At 52.8% G+C, this 17931-nt stretch overlaps 1 protein-coding gene across 3 annotated transcripts in view; it reads left to right on the forward strand.

The window, feature by feature from the left end:
- Positions 1–17931, forward strand: part of RNF220 (ring finger protein 220) — a 225790-nt gene that overhangs the window by 206699 nt on the left and 1160 nt on the right. For 2 of the 3 annotated variants that reach the window (XM_028511203.1, XM_036025936.1), the window contains 9 exons: positions 7–49; positions 3362–3483; positions 3842–3974; positions 12206–12302; positions 12495–12581; positions 12724–12779; positions 12914–12992; positions 17071–17179; positions 17321–17395. In XM_028511203.1, the coding sequence (XP_028367004.1) occupies positions 7–49; positions 3362–3483; positions 3842–3974; positions 12206–12302; positions 12495–12581; positions 12724–12779; positions 12914–12992; positions 17071–17179; positions 17321–17395 (801 nt within the window). The remainder of the gene's footprint in view (positions 1–6; positions 50–3361; positions 3484–3841; positions 3975–12205; positions 12303–12494; positions 12582–12723; positions 12780–12913; positions 12993–17070; positions 17180–17320; positions 17396–17931) is intronic. The other variant, XM_028511204.2, reaches the window with a different exon arrangement.

Genomic DNA, 17931 nt, shown 5'->3' on the forward strand with positions numbered 1-17931 from the left:
CCCCAGACCTTCCTGCGAGTGCGAGCCAACCGGCAGACCCGACTGAATGGTGAGTCTTGCTCGGCCCCTCCCTCCGCTCCACCCCCGGCCTCCTCCCTCCCTCGCTGGCTGTAGCTCCTGGCTTTGCCTCAATCTCTTCGACATTAAGGCCCAGTGGCTTCCTCGCAGTCACAGCGCCTGAGAATGTGCTAACCGAGGTGGCTGCCCTCAGTTTCCCCGTCCGTGTAATGGAGGTTATGGTTCCCAGCTCTTGCTCAAGCCTCTCTAAAGGCCTTGAAGAACCCTGGGGGGCAATAAGTGCCAGAGAATGAGGAACAAGCTACACAATTCCACTCGGGAGCTCAGCTTTGAATTTGCAAACTGCTGGGACCACACTGTACAAGCCGGCAGGGTGCTGAGAATGTTTTTCTTCCAGTTTTTAATCAGTGCCCAGTAGTGTGAATACAGCCTCTCTGCTGAGACTTGACAATGCAGTGAGATCTGGAGTTCCCACGGCAACAGGAACTAACTCATCCCGGGGCTCTTTGAGTTATCAGTCGGCCCACATTTCACAAAGGTGATCAGCGTGGGCTCAACAGCTCTTAGAGGCCTTCTCTGAAAGCTCACGGTGTATGCACTACCTGGCGTGCCACCCCCACCCCCTTTGGATTCAAACCTCTGGAGCATTCCTATTTGCTGAACACAATTGAATGAGCCTGGCTTTTTGTGCTGACTAGGGTGTGGTATGTCTGGGGGGTTGCTGTAAGAGACTTACGGATCTCTGGGACAGCTGGTAAATGATCTCCAACCTCTGCTACTTAGTTTCTGCTGCCAGGCTGAGCCTCATTCTGGGAGATGCACTGGTTACGGGCTGGCACTGTAGAAAGCATCATCGTAACACTTCTGAGAGGAAAGCGTTAACACTCTGTGTAGGTAAGGAAGCTGAGGCTGGGAGAGGTGACAGTGATTTAAAACCACGCAGCGGGTATGTAACTGGCATGGTTTAAACTGAAGTTTGTTACCTCCCAAGCCTCGGCTTCTGCAACCATGTGATGCTGCTACCTCCATGGCAAATCCTTTGACTTGACCTACTCAGAGGTTGCCTCTGGGTAGGGAACAAAGCCTTTTTTTCCACATTTTGGTTATTTTGGCAAGAAGATAGCCAAACCTGCCTTGTTTCCCTGAGAATTTGCAGGGGATGCTTAATCCATCGGGGTGCTTTCCTGGAACCACAGGGATCTTCTGGTCTGCGTGGCCTGGTCAAGGAAAGTATCCAGTATTGAGCCCTCTTTGGCAATTCTGTGAGACTCATTTCCGTCATCAGACAGTGTTTTTATCATAGTCCTCCTCCTACAGGGAGGCACTTCCTTGGGCTCTGGGCAGGACAGATGAGGAACCTTTATATTCCTGCACTGCTTGCTACAGGCTTCTGGCACTCTGGGGGTCCCTTGCTCCATAGCTTACTGATATCTAGCATCCCTTCTCCAGCCCAGTCCTGGCTCTAAAGCAGCGGTTTTCAATCTTTTCCAATTCATGGCATATATAAACTGTTACTACACTTCTGTAGCACACCAAAAAATATATTTTTTGCTGATCTGACAAAAAAAATCAGTATAATTTTGATTCATTCACACCAGAGAGCTATTGTATTGGCTATGGTCTTTTTAATTTAATAACAGTCTAAGGAAAAGAGGTCAGTGCCCCTGACTAAATAGGTTACTGTGTGTTTTAAAAATTCTTACGGCACACCAGTTGAAAATCATTGGTCTAGAGTGTCAATGTGTCTTGAACCTGAGATTCCAAGGGCTGGAGCAGTCCAGGCAGAGGAATCTAGATCTCTGTCCACAAAATCAGGTGGAACACCAGCACATGACTGCATCTCCTATAGCAAAAGCACAGGAGATTGAAGAGATGGGCCAGGCTGCAGACCAGAGTTTCTCAAGCTCCATGCTCAGTTTTAATGGGATAGTGGCCTTCCTATTGATTTGGGTCTTTCTGGGATGACTCTGGGTTGGAGGTGGAATCACTCCCTGCCTCAGGCCTTCAGCAAACGGGAGCTGGGCCCCAAGTGCATATTCTTACTGCCCTAGCCCACTTACAGGATCAGTGTTTGTTGATGCTGACCAGTTAAAGGGACCCTTAGGCCAGGAGAACATTCTAGGCTATGGTTTCTTATTCTGCCTTTGTCCCTTTTTCACTACTTGAAAAGTTCCTTGATCTCTGTGAGTCTTGAGTTTCTTCATCTGTTAAAATGGATAATGCACCATACCTTCAGGATATAGAATTAAGTGAACTATGTTGTGTGAGGTGTTTGTGTCTGAGCCTAACACAGTTGAGGTTCTAAATAGCAACAATCATTTTCCACCTGCGTCACCTCTTACCTGTGTCCCCCTCCCTAAAGTGCACTCACAAGCTTCCCCAGGGCCAGTGCCCATGAGAAAGTTCTTTCTGGCCTGCAGCAGGGAACCTTTCCCTCCTGGACTACCTCCGCGTATCCTCACCCCAGTCCATCTGATCTCAGAGTGGCTAACTCCGCTTCTGCTGTTGCATCCAGGGAGGGGCGAGAGGGAAGAGTCCCTTCTTTTGACCCCTTCCTGCTTCAGTGACAGGAGGGCTGCAGAGAGAGATTAGTGAGCTAATTAGAAATGATTGCATCTCTCAGCATTAATTAGAAGTGCTGTGGGCTTGCAGTGTGCACTTTGGAATTGAGCCCCCTGCGGGACAGCATGGCAGGCAGCCCTCTGCCTCACAGGCTTGCCAGTCCCTCTGCGCTGATTAGGAATGATGGAACAGGTTTGGGTAGGCACAGGGAAGGCTGCCCTGTCAAGGTGCCGTGGGCTTTCTGACTCAGACTCTCCATATCTTTATGACTGGGCCTCAGTCTCCTCTTCTGTAAAATGGACCAGTGGACATAAGAGAAATCCTTCCTGGGATGACTCTAACTAAGACACTTAAGGGCTCTTGGCCCAGGAACAAAGGGTGTTTTATCACAAGTGAAAAACAGGCCACATCAGACCCCTGGCTATCTTGACATCAAAAGAGCCCATGGTCTTGACCTTCTAGGGAGATACCAAGCAACATGGAGTGTCTTTGCTCATTGGACTTCTTGAATTCTGCAGGTAGGAAGGTACAGTTGAGCTTGAGCCAGCTGTGGCCAGAGTAGGTACTTTGCTGGCCCAGCTCCACTCTCCTCTGCAGGTGCTCTTGACAAGTCCCAGTCCCGAAAGGAGAAGAAGGTGCTGCATAATGAGAGTAAGACCAGGCCCTGAACAAAGGGGCTGATGGCTGGCAGGAGGTCAGGCTGTATCAGCTCCACTGCAACCCTGGGAGCTACAGTGACCGTCTGCCTGTTCTGTGCTTTGTTTTCGGTTTTTCCATGCAGCTCGGATTGGGAAAATGAAACGGAGGAAGCAAGATGAAGGGCAGGTATGTCCCCTGTGCAACCGCCCCCTGGCAGGATCGGAGCAGGAGATGAGTAGGCATGTGGAGCATTGCCTTTCTAAGGTAGAGGGGCCATCACCACTTATCCTCCCCCATTGCTCCCCCTCCCCTGAACCTGGCTGCCGACTACCCCCAGATCTATGGGCTGTTGGGGTCTCCGCGTGGTCTCAGCAGCTTTTTCCTCTCCGTTCTTTGCTCTCTTCCTTTGCTTTCACTCACTCACTCTTTCCCTGGGGCTCCAGTGGAAAATGATTGGGAAGAGGTCCAGGTCTTTGACCTCTAGATTGGTTTACTTCACAGGAGCCCTAGAGCTGGGGTTGGCACACCACACCTGGGGGCCAGGGCTGTGCCTTCCTTGCAGGCCTTGGGGGACAGGTAGGGATGGCCTGGGACCCACATGATCCTGCTCTGCTCTTCACAGAGGGAAAGTTCCTGCATGGCTGAGGATGATTCCGTGGACATCGAGCATGAGAACAGCAACCGCTTTGAGGAATATGAGTGGTGTGGGCAGAAGCGGATACGGGCTACCACTCTCCTGGAAGGTGGTTTCCGAGGTACAAGCAGCTGACACATAGGCAGTGGCACTCTGGTGGCCAGGCCTGTGCTGGGTATCCATCTGTTGGGAGCCAGGAGGCCGGGGCTGGTGGTTGGTCATCCGTCCCACCACATGGGAACTGCTGCTGGCAGAGCTGCTTTGTGACTGTGCTGCCTGCCTGTGATGTGCATATTAAAATGGGAGTATTTGGGTGGGGAAGTGGAATTGTGAGGCTTCGAGCTAGGAGTGACGAGGGGGGCTCTCAGCCTCGGGTGATGCATTGAAGGTGACAGCCAAGCCACGTTAGCACCTGCATAAAATATTAAAGGGACGGTTATGCATTTATCACTCCATCCCTCTTAAGGCTGATAAATGAGAATCCAGCAACCTGCTGTACACCTCTAGCACTAGGGGCCCGGAGGGCTTCCAGGCAAACACATTGGATTCTCCCCCTCCTCCTCCTCCTCTTGCTCTGACCAGAGAAATCAGTTACAGAGGAGAGAGTGAGTTATGGCAAAATTTGACCTCCCATGAGCTTCATTGGTGAATTTAATTTTAGCTCTGATCCCATCCCTTCTCCATGGGCCCCTCTGCCCTGAAGCAAGAGGAGCCTGGGCCCAGCTGCTCCCTGCTTCCCTTGGGCTCTCCCCAGTTGCTGCAGAGATGTCTTCAGGGCCCTGCCTGGCTCCATTGCCCTCCCAGCTCCTTGGGGGGATATGGCATGGGCCAGTGGAAGTCCCCCACTCACACCAGGTCAGACAGCAGACTAGTTGGGTGCCCAGGTTCACTGTCCTCTTGTCAGACTCTCCTGCCTTGGGCAGGGGAAGAGAGATCTGTCTGCCTCCTGGCCTCCAGCTTTTCTTTATATGCACAAGCACAGCTGGCACTGCAGCTTGTGGTCATTAAGTGAGACAGCCTGCTTCCCATCTGCTTCCAGTTCTCTGGGCATCACCCTTGGGAAGACTGCTGTGTCTGGTCTCTGGGGCATTTCCTAGCAACTGGGAAGGGGGTCTCTGCCTCTTTGGGGTCCTGCTCTTGGGGGTGGTGCTGAGGCATGGTCTTCGCAGTGCTGTCCAGTACAGACCAGCTGCACAAAGAGCCCCACGCCCAAGTGGGGCATTACGCCTTTTGGCTTCTCTCACTTTACCCAAGTGTTTCAGGACAAGCCAAAGTATGAATCAGGAAGGTTGATCAGATTAAACTGGTTCCCAAGCCTAAGTTCTGAGCTGTGGGATGTCTGTTTACCATTTCCCTCTGGTCCTGCCCTAGAGTTTTAGAGCATCTGAGGCCCTGGAAGGGAGAACAGCAAAGCCCAGCACCCTGTGACTGTCACACAGGTGGCAGCCCATGCAGGGTCAGTTCCACGGTGCTGCTCAGGGTTCACTCTGTTGGCTGCTGTAGATAGTCATATCTTCCATTGCTGTGGCAACTTCTTGGGTTTCTTGGCACAGAACTGGACCTGACAGCTCTGGGCACCAGACAAGGCTTAAGGAGGATAAAGCCGCGCAGGGCCTGACGATCTGACACAGTATCTCCCCTGTGCTGGGATGCACTGGCAGAGCAGGTCTGAGGGGCCTCTTAGGCCCTGGGCGGGTGTCAGTTTTCCCTGAGTGTTTACACTGTGAGGTTGTTCCTTTCAAGAATTCCTGAGGGGAGTTCAAAGGGGGCTTTTCTTTGAGCGATTTGGAGAGCGAGAATGAGAGTGAGACTTGAAGAGGGAACAGGGGCCGGAGGTGCCTTTATCTGCAGAGAATTGCTCCGGCTTTCCTGATAGAAGCTGCTGCCGCCTCTTAAACAGCTTAGTGCAGTCAAAAGACAGGCAGACTTGAAAGGCTGTTTTACAGTGAGATCAGCAGGAGCCACAAGGCAGAGAGCTGGGCGCAGCAGAGCAGAGAAGGCTGAGGCTCCTTCGTGGAGTGGCGGTCGGGGGTGGCTATCAAAGGCAGCCCTGGATGATCCGGACTGCCTCTGCTCTGCAACCTTGTCTGCAGAAGCTGACCATCTGTCAGTCTACCCTCCCTGGCCAGGACCAGTAGCCCCCAACTCTGGGGGCTGGGTGTGGCCCTGCCAGGCGGGCTGGTGTCAGTGCATCGCATTGATCACCCGCCGGGTGGGCCCAACTGCAAGCCGGGCAGCGCGTGCTTAATGTGATTGAAAGGCAGTTAAAATGGCGGTGACCTTTTCAGGAGGAATTAGATTGCCTGCCAAGACCGGTTAGAGGGAGTGATAACGCCGGCTGAAGAAGCTGCCCAGCCGACTTCAGAGAGAGGGAGCAGAAGCAGGATGAGCGGGCGAGCAGTGAGGCCCATTTAAGCTGTGCTGTGCGTGCTGACAGAACAGAGATTGCTGTCCTTGTTAGATATGAAAGAATTGAAGAGTTGCAGATAAGTTCCTGTATCTGATCATCCCCTACCCCTCCTCCCAGACCAGGGCCCCTCCATCATCCCCAGCAAAGCTTCCCAGTAGGCCCGCTGGGAGCTGGTCTGATGGAGCAAGTTAGTTACCTAGAATGTCAACAGCTGTGGAGCCGGTGTGCAGGCAGGAGTGTTGGTGGAGACACTTGGCTGAGGGGAGCAGGCCTTGGAGATAGGACATGTGGTTACTGAGGGTGAGGCCCAGATAGCTCAGGCCCAGGAGTGCTGGGCCTTGGTCCTTTAGGACAACATGAAGGACCAGACAGAACAGGTAAGCACTGATAGATCCAGCTAGAAATAGATTTTTAAGAGACTAAGGACATAGGTAAAGATGCCAAGTGAGCAAGTTGGAAGAACCTTTCAGTGTCTGGGAAACACTCTGGCCTTCCCAGCTCTAGAAGCCCTGGGCCATTAATCGTCCTCTCAGAACCTTCGGTCTGCTAACCCGCCGCTGTTTCTCCCTGCCCAGAGTTACAACTGCATGAAGGGATGCACACAGAGCCTAGTGCGTCCCCAGCTTTTCTCTAAAAGAGTTCAGCAGTTAGGAGCAAAAGATGTTCTTCTGGGGCAGCTGCTTTCCCCTGGACAGAGCAAAGGGCCTCTAGGCTAGAGCAGCAGACCACAGGGAAATCTAATCATACAGCCCTTGGGGGTGGACCTGCGCCTACCTGTAGTCAAAGGAGATGTGTGGTGAGTGAGCCACACCTTTCCTCATTGCCCATCGCCACCTCCTGGGTTCTGGAGAGGGGACTTAGAGTGGTAGTGAGCTTGGATCCCTCCCCTGTATTCATTGCCAGGGAAAGTTCAACAGCTTTGAGGAGTCTGGAGCTCATCCATATCTGAAATGGATGGGCTGGAGAGAGGACACAGGAGTGGTTGGTTTCGGATAAGGTGACAGTGATGTGGTGGACATGTGAGTGGCAAGATGAAGGAAATTCCCAGTAGGCTGCATAGGAAATGGAAGGTGCTGTGGCTGTGTCTTTGAACCCTGAAGGGAATTGCATTGCTAGAGTCCAGCACTGAGCCCCTCTGAATCAAAAAGGTGGAAGGGAGGGGACTCAGAAGACCAGCTGTGCAGGGTGTCTGCCCTGTCCAGATCCTCACCTAGGAGCTGCATCTTACTTGAGTTGCTCTCACAGCTCTCAGCTGGTTCCAGGTAGCCTGGGTGAGGTGTCATGGAGAGGACAGGCAGGGCAGCTTAGGTACAGATTTATTTTTCAACTGGCTATTGCTTGATGAAACTTCAGAGCCAGATTATAAGTCAAAGGGCTGAGAAGTATTGTGATCCCAAGAGCACAGAGAAGAAGGCCTTGCCCAATAGCTCTGTCTCCTTTGGCATGTTGGTTTCCAAAGGATGGAAGCACCAGGTGCTCAAAACGTCCCTCAGCACAGACCTGCTGCCTGATTTGATCAGTAACAGGTGTTGGAACAGCCTACTGCTGGGGGCAGTCTCAGAATGCAGAGGGTTAGGGCCACTGCCTTCGAACTCCTGACCGCCTTTAGTTATAACTGTTGCCTAGCGTGAGGGGTGGAGCAGTGGCAAGGAGCAGGGCACCTCTGTCCCCTGTGACGACTGACAAGATTTAATCGCTATTTGGAACACAATTGTTAAGATGGACCGAGGGAGTGCAGGCAGAAGGAGCAAGTATCAATGGTATTAAACGGCGTCTGTCTCTATGCGTCTCTCCTGACGTGAGGCAGTGAAACGCGTTACCGAGGAGGCCCGGAAAGTGGCTAAGTGCGTTTGACACACGCCAACTCCCTGCCTCCACACTGGATAATTGCATTGTCAACTGTTCAGCGAGGTGGCAGGTGACACTGCAGGCCGATTGATTGTCCCGCATCGCAGCTCCCCAGACTGTCAGCTCCCCAATCGATGGCGTTTACACAAGACACCGTAACTGCATCTGTAACTAATTCCAGTGTAAAACTCTCCGGAAGCTGTTGCCCCTGCGCCCCTCCCCCCCTTCAGAAAGCACAGACCTCTGGAGGGACCCAAGACTTTCCTTTCTCCCTAGGCTCTGGTTTTGTTGGGAGTAGTAGGTGAGGAAATCAATGGCTCCTTTTTTGTGGTTTCAGGTTCCAGGACATTATAGCCCCTAGTAAACGGGCATCTCCAGTTTCTCAATCGATTATCTGATCAATTGATTGAATTAACACTGATTTTTTTTAACCCTTCTCAATGACCTGAGAAGAAATGAGTTTATGGGAGAAGGGTTGTTTTCATAAAAATTTAGACTTGCCTGTCATTTCTGCCCTTAACCCTCTCCTTGTCTGTCACCTGGCAGGAGTGTTCACATTGCCCACCCTCCCAGGACTGGAACCAGCTCTGCCGAGCACTGTTGACCAGCAGGCTTAGTTTGCCTGTGGGCAGCAGCCCAGCCCTTTGTGCCACTTTAAGGTGGGGCCAAACCATAGCAAGGGAGCCTCCTTGGTGACTGAAGGGCACTCCAGGTTATCTTGGAGGTCCTGGGGGCTGAGTCCCTTCCCTGGATACAGTAGCAGCAGGCGTGGCAGCTTGCCTGTTTTCCCCCAAAGCCAAGTGGAACAGGAGTCAGAGGCTTAGAAAGGAGCTCCCTGTGCCATCTTGCTTCTGAGTATTGGCTTGGGATGTTCCAGCAGCTGAGAACATAAAATGACTGTGGAGCCTTCCTCTCAAAGCTGGGGGGGACAGGCAAGCTGGCAGGGGCACTGTCTGCATAAAACGGCTTTATGGCCATTTCTTTTTATTATAATTCTGCCAGAAGTCAGAAAGTGACATTTCATTAAGAAAATAAAGTTTAATGTGCTGAGGAAGGAGGTGGGAGCAGGCTGAGGCAGCCTGTTCTGAACACCTGTGGGGGTAAGGAGAGGCTCCCAAATCTGTCTGCACTGGGGAGGGCGGCAGGGTCAGAGCAAACAGCTCAGACCAGAGACAGGCCTTTTCCTTGGAAAACAAGGTGTGCCGTGCTCTCCATCTGGCCTGACTGGTCAGAGGAACAGAAGCTTGGCTGGGGGCTGGTAGGGAACACCGGTCCTGAGAGTTCCTCCAGGCTACCAGCTACTCAGGCCTTGGCCTTCCTTTGAGCACAGGGCTCCCAGGACTGAGTGGAGCAGCATTTTAGCCCGTATTGCTTGGGTGTGTTGTATGGTATCTGTTGTGGGCCTGGCCAGCTCTGCTGGATGATGCAGAGACTGTGGGAGAGAGTCTGACTTGGGCTTTCAGTCTGGTCAGGGACAGTGCCGATACGCGGTAATAAACATGACTTTGGGGTTGCACAGGAAGCGGCGCCTGCAGAACTGTCTGGGGAAGTCTCATCCATACTCGGCCTTTGAGGTTAGCGATCAGATCTTGAAACTGCATCTTCAGTGCCAAGCCAGGGAGAGGGCAAGTTCATTAAAGGTTAGAAGATGTCACTGAGGTAGGAGTTCCTTCAGGAAGTACAGGGTCTGGTATAAATAACTCCTTTTTTCATTACAAAATCATAAGCATATAATTCTGTCACATACCAATGTCATAGTTAAGCACACCATATGACATTTTAGGTGAAATGTTCAAATTAAAACTATAAATTATTACACACATATTATTACCCTACCAACCACACTCAAGTAAGCGTTACTTCTGCCGGACCCTGTATTTCTAGAACAACTACTGTGTGTAGATACTATGAATTAATGGTAGAAGGCCCGGTTGAGCCAGCCAGACTTGGCAGAATGAGCAGGCGTTTGTTCTGTAGACCAGGAGAGACGAGGTTCTGGGCAGGAATGATGGGAGGCACGAAGGCACGGGAGCAAGAGAAGACGTCTGGGGACGATTTGGGGAACTACAGTAACCGTGCTTCACTGGAGCACTAGCCTGGTGGGCGGGCAGGCAGACTGCAGAGGAGAGGACTTCAGGCCACAGGACTGCTTTAAGTCTTGAGAAGCTGGGGCTTTGTGGCACCCTGTTTTCTCAGCTTCGCTATGGGTTCTTTGATTTCCTTTCTGCCCACCTAGAGGCAAGGCTGGATAGGGCCAGGCTGGAGCTGAGGACGTGAGGCTGACTGCTGAGCTGTGTGTACTTGGGGGAGGGGGGTTGGCAAGGCTCGGGGGGCACACGCTGTAAGTGAACCTGATAGCTACATTCTGATTGATGGCAGAGTTTGTCTCCCAAACTGTCAGAGGGTTTATAGAGGTGCCACTCACCCACAAGGCAGGAATTGCTTGTCAGGACGCCTGGCTGCGAATGGGAGACAGAGCTGTAACTTGGTGTTTTCTCAGCTTAATGGCCTTGCTGCTGACCTGCCTGCTGCCTCGAGCTTGTCTGTTCCTCTGGTGTGGAGGGCAAATGAGGACTGTCAGGGAGGGGTGGAGCCTCACAATACCCAGCCCTCTGCTCTTCCTGGTGCTGCTTACCTCTGGGACAGTGGAACCTTTATTAGAATAGAGACCAGAGGTATAGAAGGGGGAAGAAAGATTGGAAAGAAAATGCTTTTGAAATGGACTTGAAAGATGGAAAACAGTCCAAATGGAGTGAATAGCATCAGCAAAATCTTAAGAGCAGGACGTATAGGGTTATGTTAAGGTGCAGTAAGTAGTCTGTTCTTATGCATAGGGCTTGTGGAGTGAAGTGAGGATAAAAGATCCTAATGGATCTGGCCAAGAGGCCAGACTGGGTTGTGCATGCAGTGGGGAGCCAGAGTCAGTTCTGGAGCTAGGAAAAGAGGGTCAGAACTGTATGGTAAGCTGGGTGAAGGAACAGACAAGATGCTTGAGGATCCATTACAAGACTGTTACCCAGATGAGAGTGTAAGAACCTAAGTGGAAAAGAAGGACAAGAAGAAATTTCTGAGATCATCAGGCAGAATTCTGAGCTTCTTCCTCACCTCTTTAAGGATTTCCTTGCTGATTCCACTCATAACAGATTCCATCACTTTCATCTCTTTCTGTCCTGGAAGGGCTGCTTTGTGAGGAGTGGTCTGAGACCACTGGGAGAAGGCCAGGGTGGAAAAGGAGCAGTTTTGCAGCCTCTGACCCTGGGCTATCAGGAAGGGCGGTCCTGGGAGTCAGACTACAAAAGTGTGGGGGCCTAGTGTAACTTCAACAGTTCTCCCTCCGCACTGTCCCAAGGGTCTGCCTGTGGCCGGGCCAGTTGAACCTTGGTGGGGTCAGCCGCCTGCCTGGCTCTGCTTCTACCCCACCTGCTTGCCTTCATGGACTGCTTTGAGAGGCAGGTGTGCGTGCCTATCCTCTTGTCTGTCCCCTCCTAATCCCTTTATAACTGCACTTGTCCAGGAATCTAGGCTGAGTGAGGTGGAGATGAATAATTAATGTCAGGCGCTTCAGACACCAAATATTTGAACAGCTGCCTGGTGTTTTTGCTGGCAAGGACCTGGCAGCCCAAATCAGGACGTTGGCTGAGGGTCCCGCTGTATGGCTCTGACTGGCCTTAGCTCTCCCCTCTGATGGACTTGTCAGGCTGGACCATGGGGCACAAGGAATGCCAGGGTCCTCGGTGGGGTGATCTTGGAAGACCTGAATCTCTGTCCTCTTCCTGCTCTCTTAAACTTAGAAAACAGGTAGACGGCAGGCCTGGGCATCTCCTGGACGCTTGACATAGTATTTGAATGGGCTAGTTCATGAGACCACTTGGAGCAATAAGCAGTGGCCGAGAAGAATGAGTTTTACAGAGTGAAAGGGACTAAAATATCAAAGTCAAGAGCACCTAAATACCTGGCTGTCTGTATCCCAGGCCTGAGTTTCTGTCTGGGCCTTATGTGGCCCCAAATTTGACCCTTTGCTAAAGGCAACCAGAGAGGCACCCTTAGCCCAGTCTTGTTGGCCCTCGATCCTCCTCACGTCCTGCTTCCCATAGGCTCTGGCTTCGTCATGTGCAGCGGCAAAGAGAACCCGGACAGTGATGCCGATTTGGATGTGGATGGGGACGACACTCTGGAGTACGGGAAGCCGCAGTATCCTTGGGGCACTCTGGGGCAAGGTGGGGCTGGTGGGAGAGGCCAAAGGGAGTAAGAAAAGTAGGTAGCACCTCTGGTACTCACCCTCCGTCCCCCCCTTCCTGGGGTCAGTATCTCAGTTTTGGCCGGGACTCAACCCTCAAGGCCTACTGCAAACTAGGATCTGTTTGTCCTTGACCATCATGCCAGATACACAGAGGCTGACGTCATTCCCTGCACAGGCGAGGAGCCTGGTGAAGCCAAGGAGAGAGAGGCACTCCGGGGCGCAGTCCTAAAGCAAGTGTGGCACAAGTTTGGGAGTGGGGTAGAGGAGAGGAATGGGAAGCCCTTGGGCAGGGGTCAGTCTGATACCCACCCTCAGGGCTGTGCTCACCTGTCTTCAGGGCTCACTTCCTTCTTTCTCCTTCTCTTCTTCTAGTGGCGGCCCTCCCAGCACACGCATCACACCTGAGTTCTCTAAGTGGGCCAGTGATGGTAAGTCCTGACTCAGGTTAGGAGTAGCGGGAGAAAGGGGATATCCTTTGGGTGGTGGTGACTGACTCAGGCCCAACCCCTCACCGGCGATGCCCAGTGTGGCCAAAGAATGAGTTGCCTCTCTATCCCAACAGAGATGCCATCTACCAGCAACGGGGAGAGCAGCAAGCAGGAGGCCATGCAGAAGACCTGCAAGAATAGCGACATTGAGAAGTGAGTGGCTAGGAGGGGGGCCCCTGGGACAGCAGTTAAGTGGGAAAAGGGGCTGCCAAGGGCTCCCGGCCCTCCCTTAGTCCTGCAGCCCTGGGCACACAGCTGACAGTGGAGCCCAGCTGGTGCTGAGCATGACTCTGTGAATTGATCACTGGGACACGGCCCTGGAGCCTTGACGGAGGAAGAGCAGTTTGCCTGCTCGCCTGCTCGCCTGCTCCGCGGCCTCCACCCAGGGAATGTGATGTATGGCCACCCAGCCCAGCCGGCACACTTGATTCATCTCCAGTTTCTGTTTCTTAATCGGGAGCTAAATTGGTTTCATTTTTCTTGTCCCGGGTGGTGCTCGCAGTGGGTTTTAGGCAGGAACATTGGGTCTTATCACCTCTGGTTGGAATTTTTGACCTGGGTTCTCTGGCAGGGGAAGAGGGGATCCCTTAACACTTCACCCAGGCCGGGCAGTCCCTGGCACGAATCCCCACGAGCCACAAGGACTTGAAGTGAGCTGAGCACCTAATTGCCTTTTCACACGCACAAGCATGGGCCAGTTCTAGCCCTGGGAGTTGGCATTGTCCAGTTCAGGGCACTTGGAGCTGCTGCCTTTGGCCATCACTTAACTCTTCATACCCATCCCACCTTCCGCTGGAGGCTAGGTTGCCTAGGGTTAAAGGCAGCCTCTTCATCCCAGGACCAGTGTTCCATCTTGCCTCCTGCCAGGAGAGTGGATTGCAGGCCAGTGCAGGGCCGGGTCGGTGGCCCAGGGTCACCTCCCATTTGTTTCCCTCCATTTTGTGTTGTCATAAATTCATTCCAGCCCGTTGTGGTTGATCAGTTTATCTCGGCCGGGGCTGCGAGTGCTGCTGGCATGATGTATGGGCCGCAGCGCAGGGCCCGGCTGCCCATGAATCACCGCAGCTGCTCTGTGTCAGCGCTGGAGCGGGCCGCACGGGTTCGGCGCAACCAGCTTGGGGAGGGGGAAGGAATGACGTATGGATGTTTATTTAATAATTCTCTCCTACTCCAGCTGAGCAGGGCGGGCGGGGCCATAAGGGGCGCCCGCCCTCGTCTGAAGGGGCTGCTCATAAATCAGAAAGACAAGATCATTAATCAGGGATGGCGCCCAAAGGGGAGGTGGGGGCCAGAGCCAGTGGCCATCCATGAAGGCACTACCCACCCAAGGCTGGGGGAAGTCAGGATTGCTGCCCCACCTGTGTGAGCACCGGCACCAGTAGGCATGGCTATGGGACAAGTTGGGGACTGGCAACGTCATTGGATCTGGGTCTGCGGAGATCAGGGCCTTTTAGTTCCCATGACCTTCCCTCGTACAAGGTACCGTTTCCCGCCCTACATGTGTTTCACCGCCCAGGGAAGGAGGCAGGCAGGATGCCATGGCTTCTAGGAAATTCTCCACCCTGTGCCCTAGAGGGACTCAGGAATAGCTCACAACCAGTGTAAGTCGGGCTGGAGGCAGAGAGGCCTGGTGTATGCTGAGCAAATCCAGGATAGGATGGACTCTGGAGTTAGATGTGGCCTCGAACCTTCGGGGGATGGCCCCTGGTTTGGGTGGGGGGGATAGCCATTTGGCGGAATGGCTTCATTCTCTCCTGGCCCCATCCTTTCTGCCTTTCCAATTTTAGCTCATTCTCTGGCTTGGGGTTTAAGAGTTAGTTTTCTGCTCTGGGGTTAGCTGCCCCCAGCTCCATGCCTTAGTTTCCCCATCTCTGAAATAACCACATAGGACTAGGCACATGCCCAGTCTGGTCCTTGGAGGGGCTACCCATCTTGTCTCCTTGTCGAAAATTAATAGCTGTCCAGATGGGGATGGTACATATGGCATTGGGCAGAATGCCAGAGGAGGACAGGTGCTCATAAGGAGAGAAGGGGTGGTGAGGGTTTCCAGACCTGGAAAGTTGAATGGGTGCTCCCAGGGAGTCATCCAGAGCCTCTCTGAGCTTCCCTGGGGAGAGGCAGGGCAGAGAGAGTCATGGGCCCCTGGAGTAATGAATCGAGAGCATCCCTGATAAAGGGACACAGCCATCAGGGAAGTCACGTTGTTGCTGGTATCCTGAAAGAGAGAGCTCAGAGATCAAAGTGTTACTGTCTGTGGAATGTTACCCACCATCCTCCCTGCATCCCCCATTACCACTAACACACCCAGCAAAGACACACCACCTGTAAGCTTTCCAGCTTTCGGAGTCAGCTGTCCACCCCACGCTGGCAGAACAGGCCACCCTTGGAATGTCATCCCTGCCTATGGCAGACCACTGTCCTGAGTCCACCTCAGACCACTCTTGGCCTCCTGATTGTATAGACCCACTAAAGCTCAGCTCTCACCCTGTCACAGCCCTCTGCCAGTGTCCTCACAACTGCTCGCTGCCTGTAAGGTAAACTTCACTGTCTTCCGATTGTGGCATCCAACGTCTTCCCAGCTAGTCTCCTTTCCCACTTGAGCACCTTCTGCTTACCCACAGGTGCGCCTTCCAGCCAGGTGGGGCTCTTGGGCCTTTTGGCCTTTTTGTTCCTAGTTCCCTCGGCCTGGAGAGCCATCTCCTCTTGGGTCTCGTCTGTGTAGAATGGTGGTCAGGCACACAGCTACTGGTTGGTCGCAGAATCAGTCTGCTGGGGTTTAAATCCCATCTCCCCCACTCTGTGAACCATGGGCAAGCTACGTAATGTTTCTGTTCTGCTTTAGTTTCTGTATAAAATGAGAATATTGTAGTCCCCTCGTGGGGTTTTTGTGAGGTGTAAATAAAATGATTTTCAGTCCCTCAGTATAATCCCTGGCATTTAGTAAGTGCTTAATAAATTTTAGCTCTTTTACCTGTATTATCATTCATTATTCCCTAAGGTCCCTGTCTAGTACCTTCTTTTCTGTTCCTCCAGGAAGCATTCTTCTCCCTCTGAGCTCCTCTAGGTTTTGTTCACTTATTCTAGGAGAGGTGGGAGGGATCACTCCTTGAGACAGTCCTAGCTGTTCCCTGTTCAGTGTTGCAGCCCAGAGTCTTCAGGGGCTTGTAGGGACCTTCTTGTGTGGTGCTTGGACAGCAAGTGAGGACTGCTAGGGCATGTGATGTGCCTTGGAAGATACAGCAAGGAGCCCTTGAGGCAGGCCAGGCCTGTACCCCAGTGGCCTGGATTATGTGGGACTAATCCATTCCCCCATCTCTCCCTCTCCCTGGGGTTTGGACTAGTTCTTTATTCAGCAAATGTTTACTCATACTCACATGCCTAGTGTGGAGCTAATGGCCATAGTCAATATTCCTGGAGTGAGCAGCTTGCAGGGAACTGAGGTCTAGCAGAGACAAAGACATTTGTAGTTACATTGCTATGGTAGAATCCAGTACAGGGGGCTGGACGAGCACAGAAGAGGCAGCCACCAATGGTGGTGCTGGTTGGAGAGTTGGAAAAGGCTTATGGGAAGAGGTAGGCTAGGCCTGAACCATGAGATGGCACTGGAAAGTCAGGAAGTAGGGATGATCCAGAGGGAGCAGAAGGGGCCTAGGCCAAGGGAACAGAAAACAGTGGTGCGTGTGGAGAAAGCATTCCAGTGTGGATAGAGCTTACCGTGTGTGTGTGTGTGTGTGTGTGTGTGTGTGGCAGGGTGCTGAGGGATGTGGCTGGCTGGGGATGGACCAAGGAGGCCCTTGTAAGTTTTTGAGGAGTTTGGTAGAGCTTTACTTTTAGGGAGAGGGAGACATTGAACTCTTGGAAATAGAAATGGTCAAATTTGTCACAAAATCTAGTGCTAAAGAATAGAGTGGCATGAGGGGACTGGAGACAAGCCGTGATGGCAGAGGTGGTAAGAAGTGAAGAGATTCCAGAGTTACTAAGAACTACATGACCAATTTTGGATGTCAAGGGTAACAGGGATGGTTTCAGGCAGGAATGGTTTGAGAATGATTCCCAGGTGTCCTGTTTAGAAATTCACCAGGAAGGAGGGTAAGCAATTCACTTCTGGAACGTGGAGTGTGCAGATACAGGATATGAGCAGGTCGGGGGCAGGGGTATCTGAGAGATATTTGCATATGTGGGTCTAGAATCCAAGGGAGGTGCCTGCCCAACTATGCTGTCCTCTTTACAGAATAACCGAAGATTCGGCTGTGACCACGTTTGAGGCCCTGAAGGCTCGGGTCAGGGAACTTGAACGGCAGCTATCCCGAGGGGACCGTTACAAATGCCTCATCTGCATGGTGAGAGGAGGGAACCTACAGGTGCCCTTGGTCAGGTTTGAGTGCCCCCTGGGGGTTGGAGAGGGTCTCTGCGCTGTGTGATAAGACCTCTTGAGAGGGCTGGCTTCAGTGTGACCCATTCTCTGCCCGCCTCCTCCCTAGGACGCATACTCGATGCCCCTAACGTCCATCCAGTGTTGGCATGTGCACTGCGAGGAGTGCTGGCTGCGGACCCTGGTGAGGCAGCACGGGGATTGGAGCGTGGGTGGCTGTTTTGGGTACCGCCCAGATGTCCTTGCTTGTGTGTGAGCCCGCTTTGGGAGCCGGATGAGGAGGGGCAAGAGGGGGCAGGAGCATAGAACACAGCCAAAAGCCAGGATCCCCCCTCCCCAGGCTCACCACATTCTCACCCTCCCCCTCTGTGGGTTCACTGTCTGCTCCTTTCCCCCTGCCCACACTGCACCCCCCAAGGCCCACTGTGTCACACACATTGGTGAGATCCCGGGTCGGGGAGGCTGGGTGTGGGTAAGCAGGACCAGGGCCTCAGCCCCTCCCCCTCCCATTATTATGCTCCCTCTGCTCCTGCCCCTGTTCTTCGCGTGCGGGAGCAGCCATTAAAATGTCGCCCGGAGACAGCAATAAAAGGCCCGGACGTGGGCTCTGTGTCCTGATCAAAGGCCGCATGTAATCTTGTTAGGGCCGCAGCAGCCACAGCTGGACCCAGCCTTGTTCTCATTACTGGGGCTCCTGCTGCGGGGCTGGCCAGGCGGTTT

Source organism: Phyllostomus discolor, chromosome 5 (genome assembly GCF_004126475.2).
Source record: "Phyllostomus discolor isolate MPI-MPIP mPhyDis1 chromosome 5, mPhyDis1.pri.v3, whole genome shotgun sequence".
NCBI lineage: Eukaryota > Metazoa > Chordata > Mammalia > Chiroptera > Phyllostomidae > Phyllostomus > Phyllostomus discolor.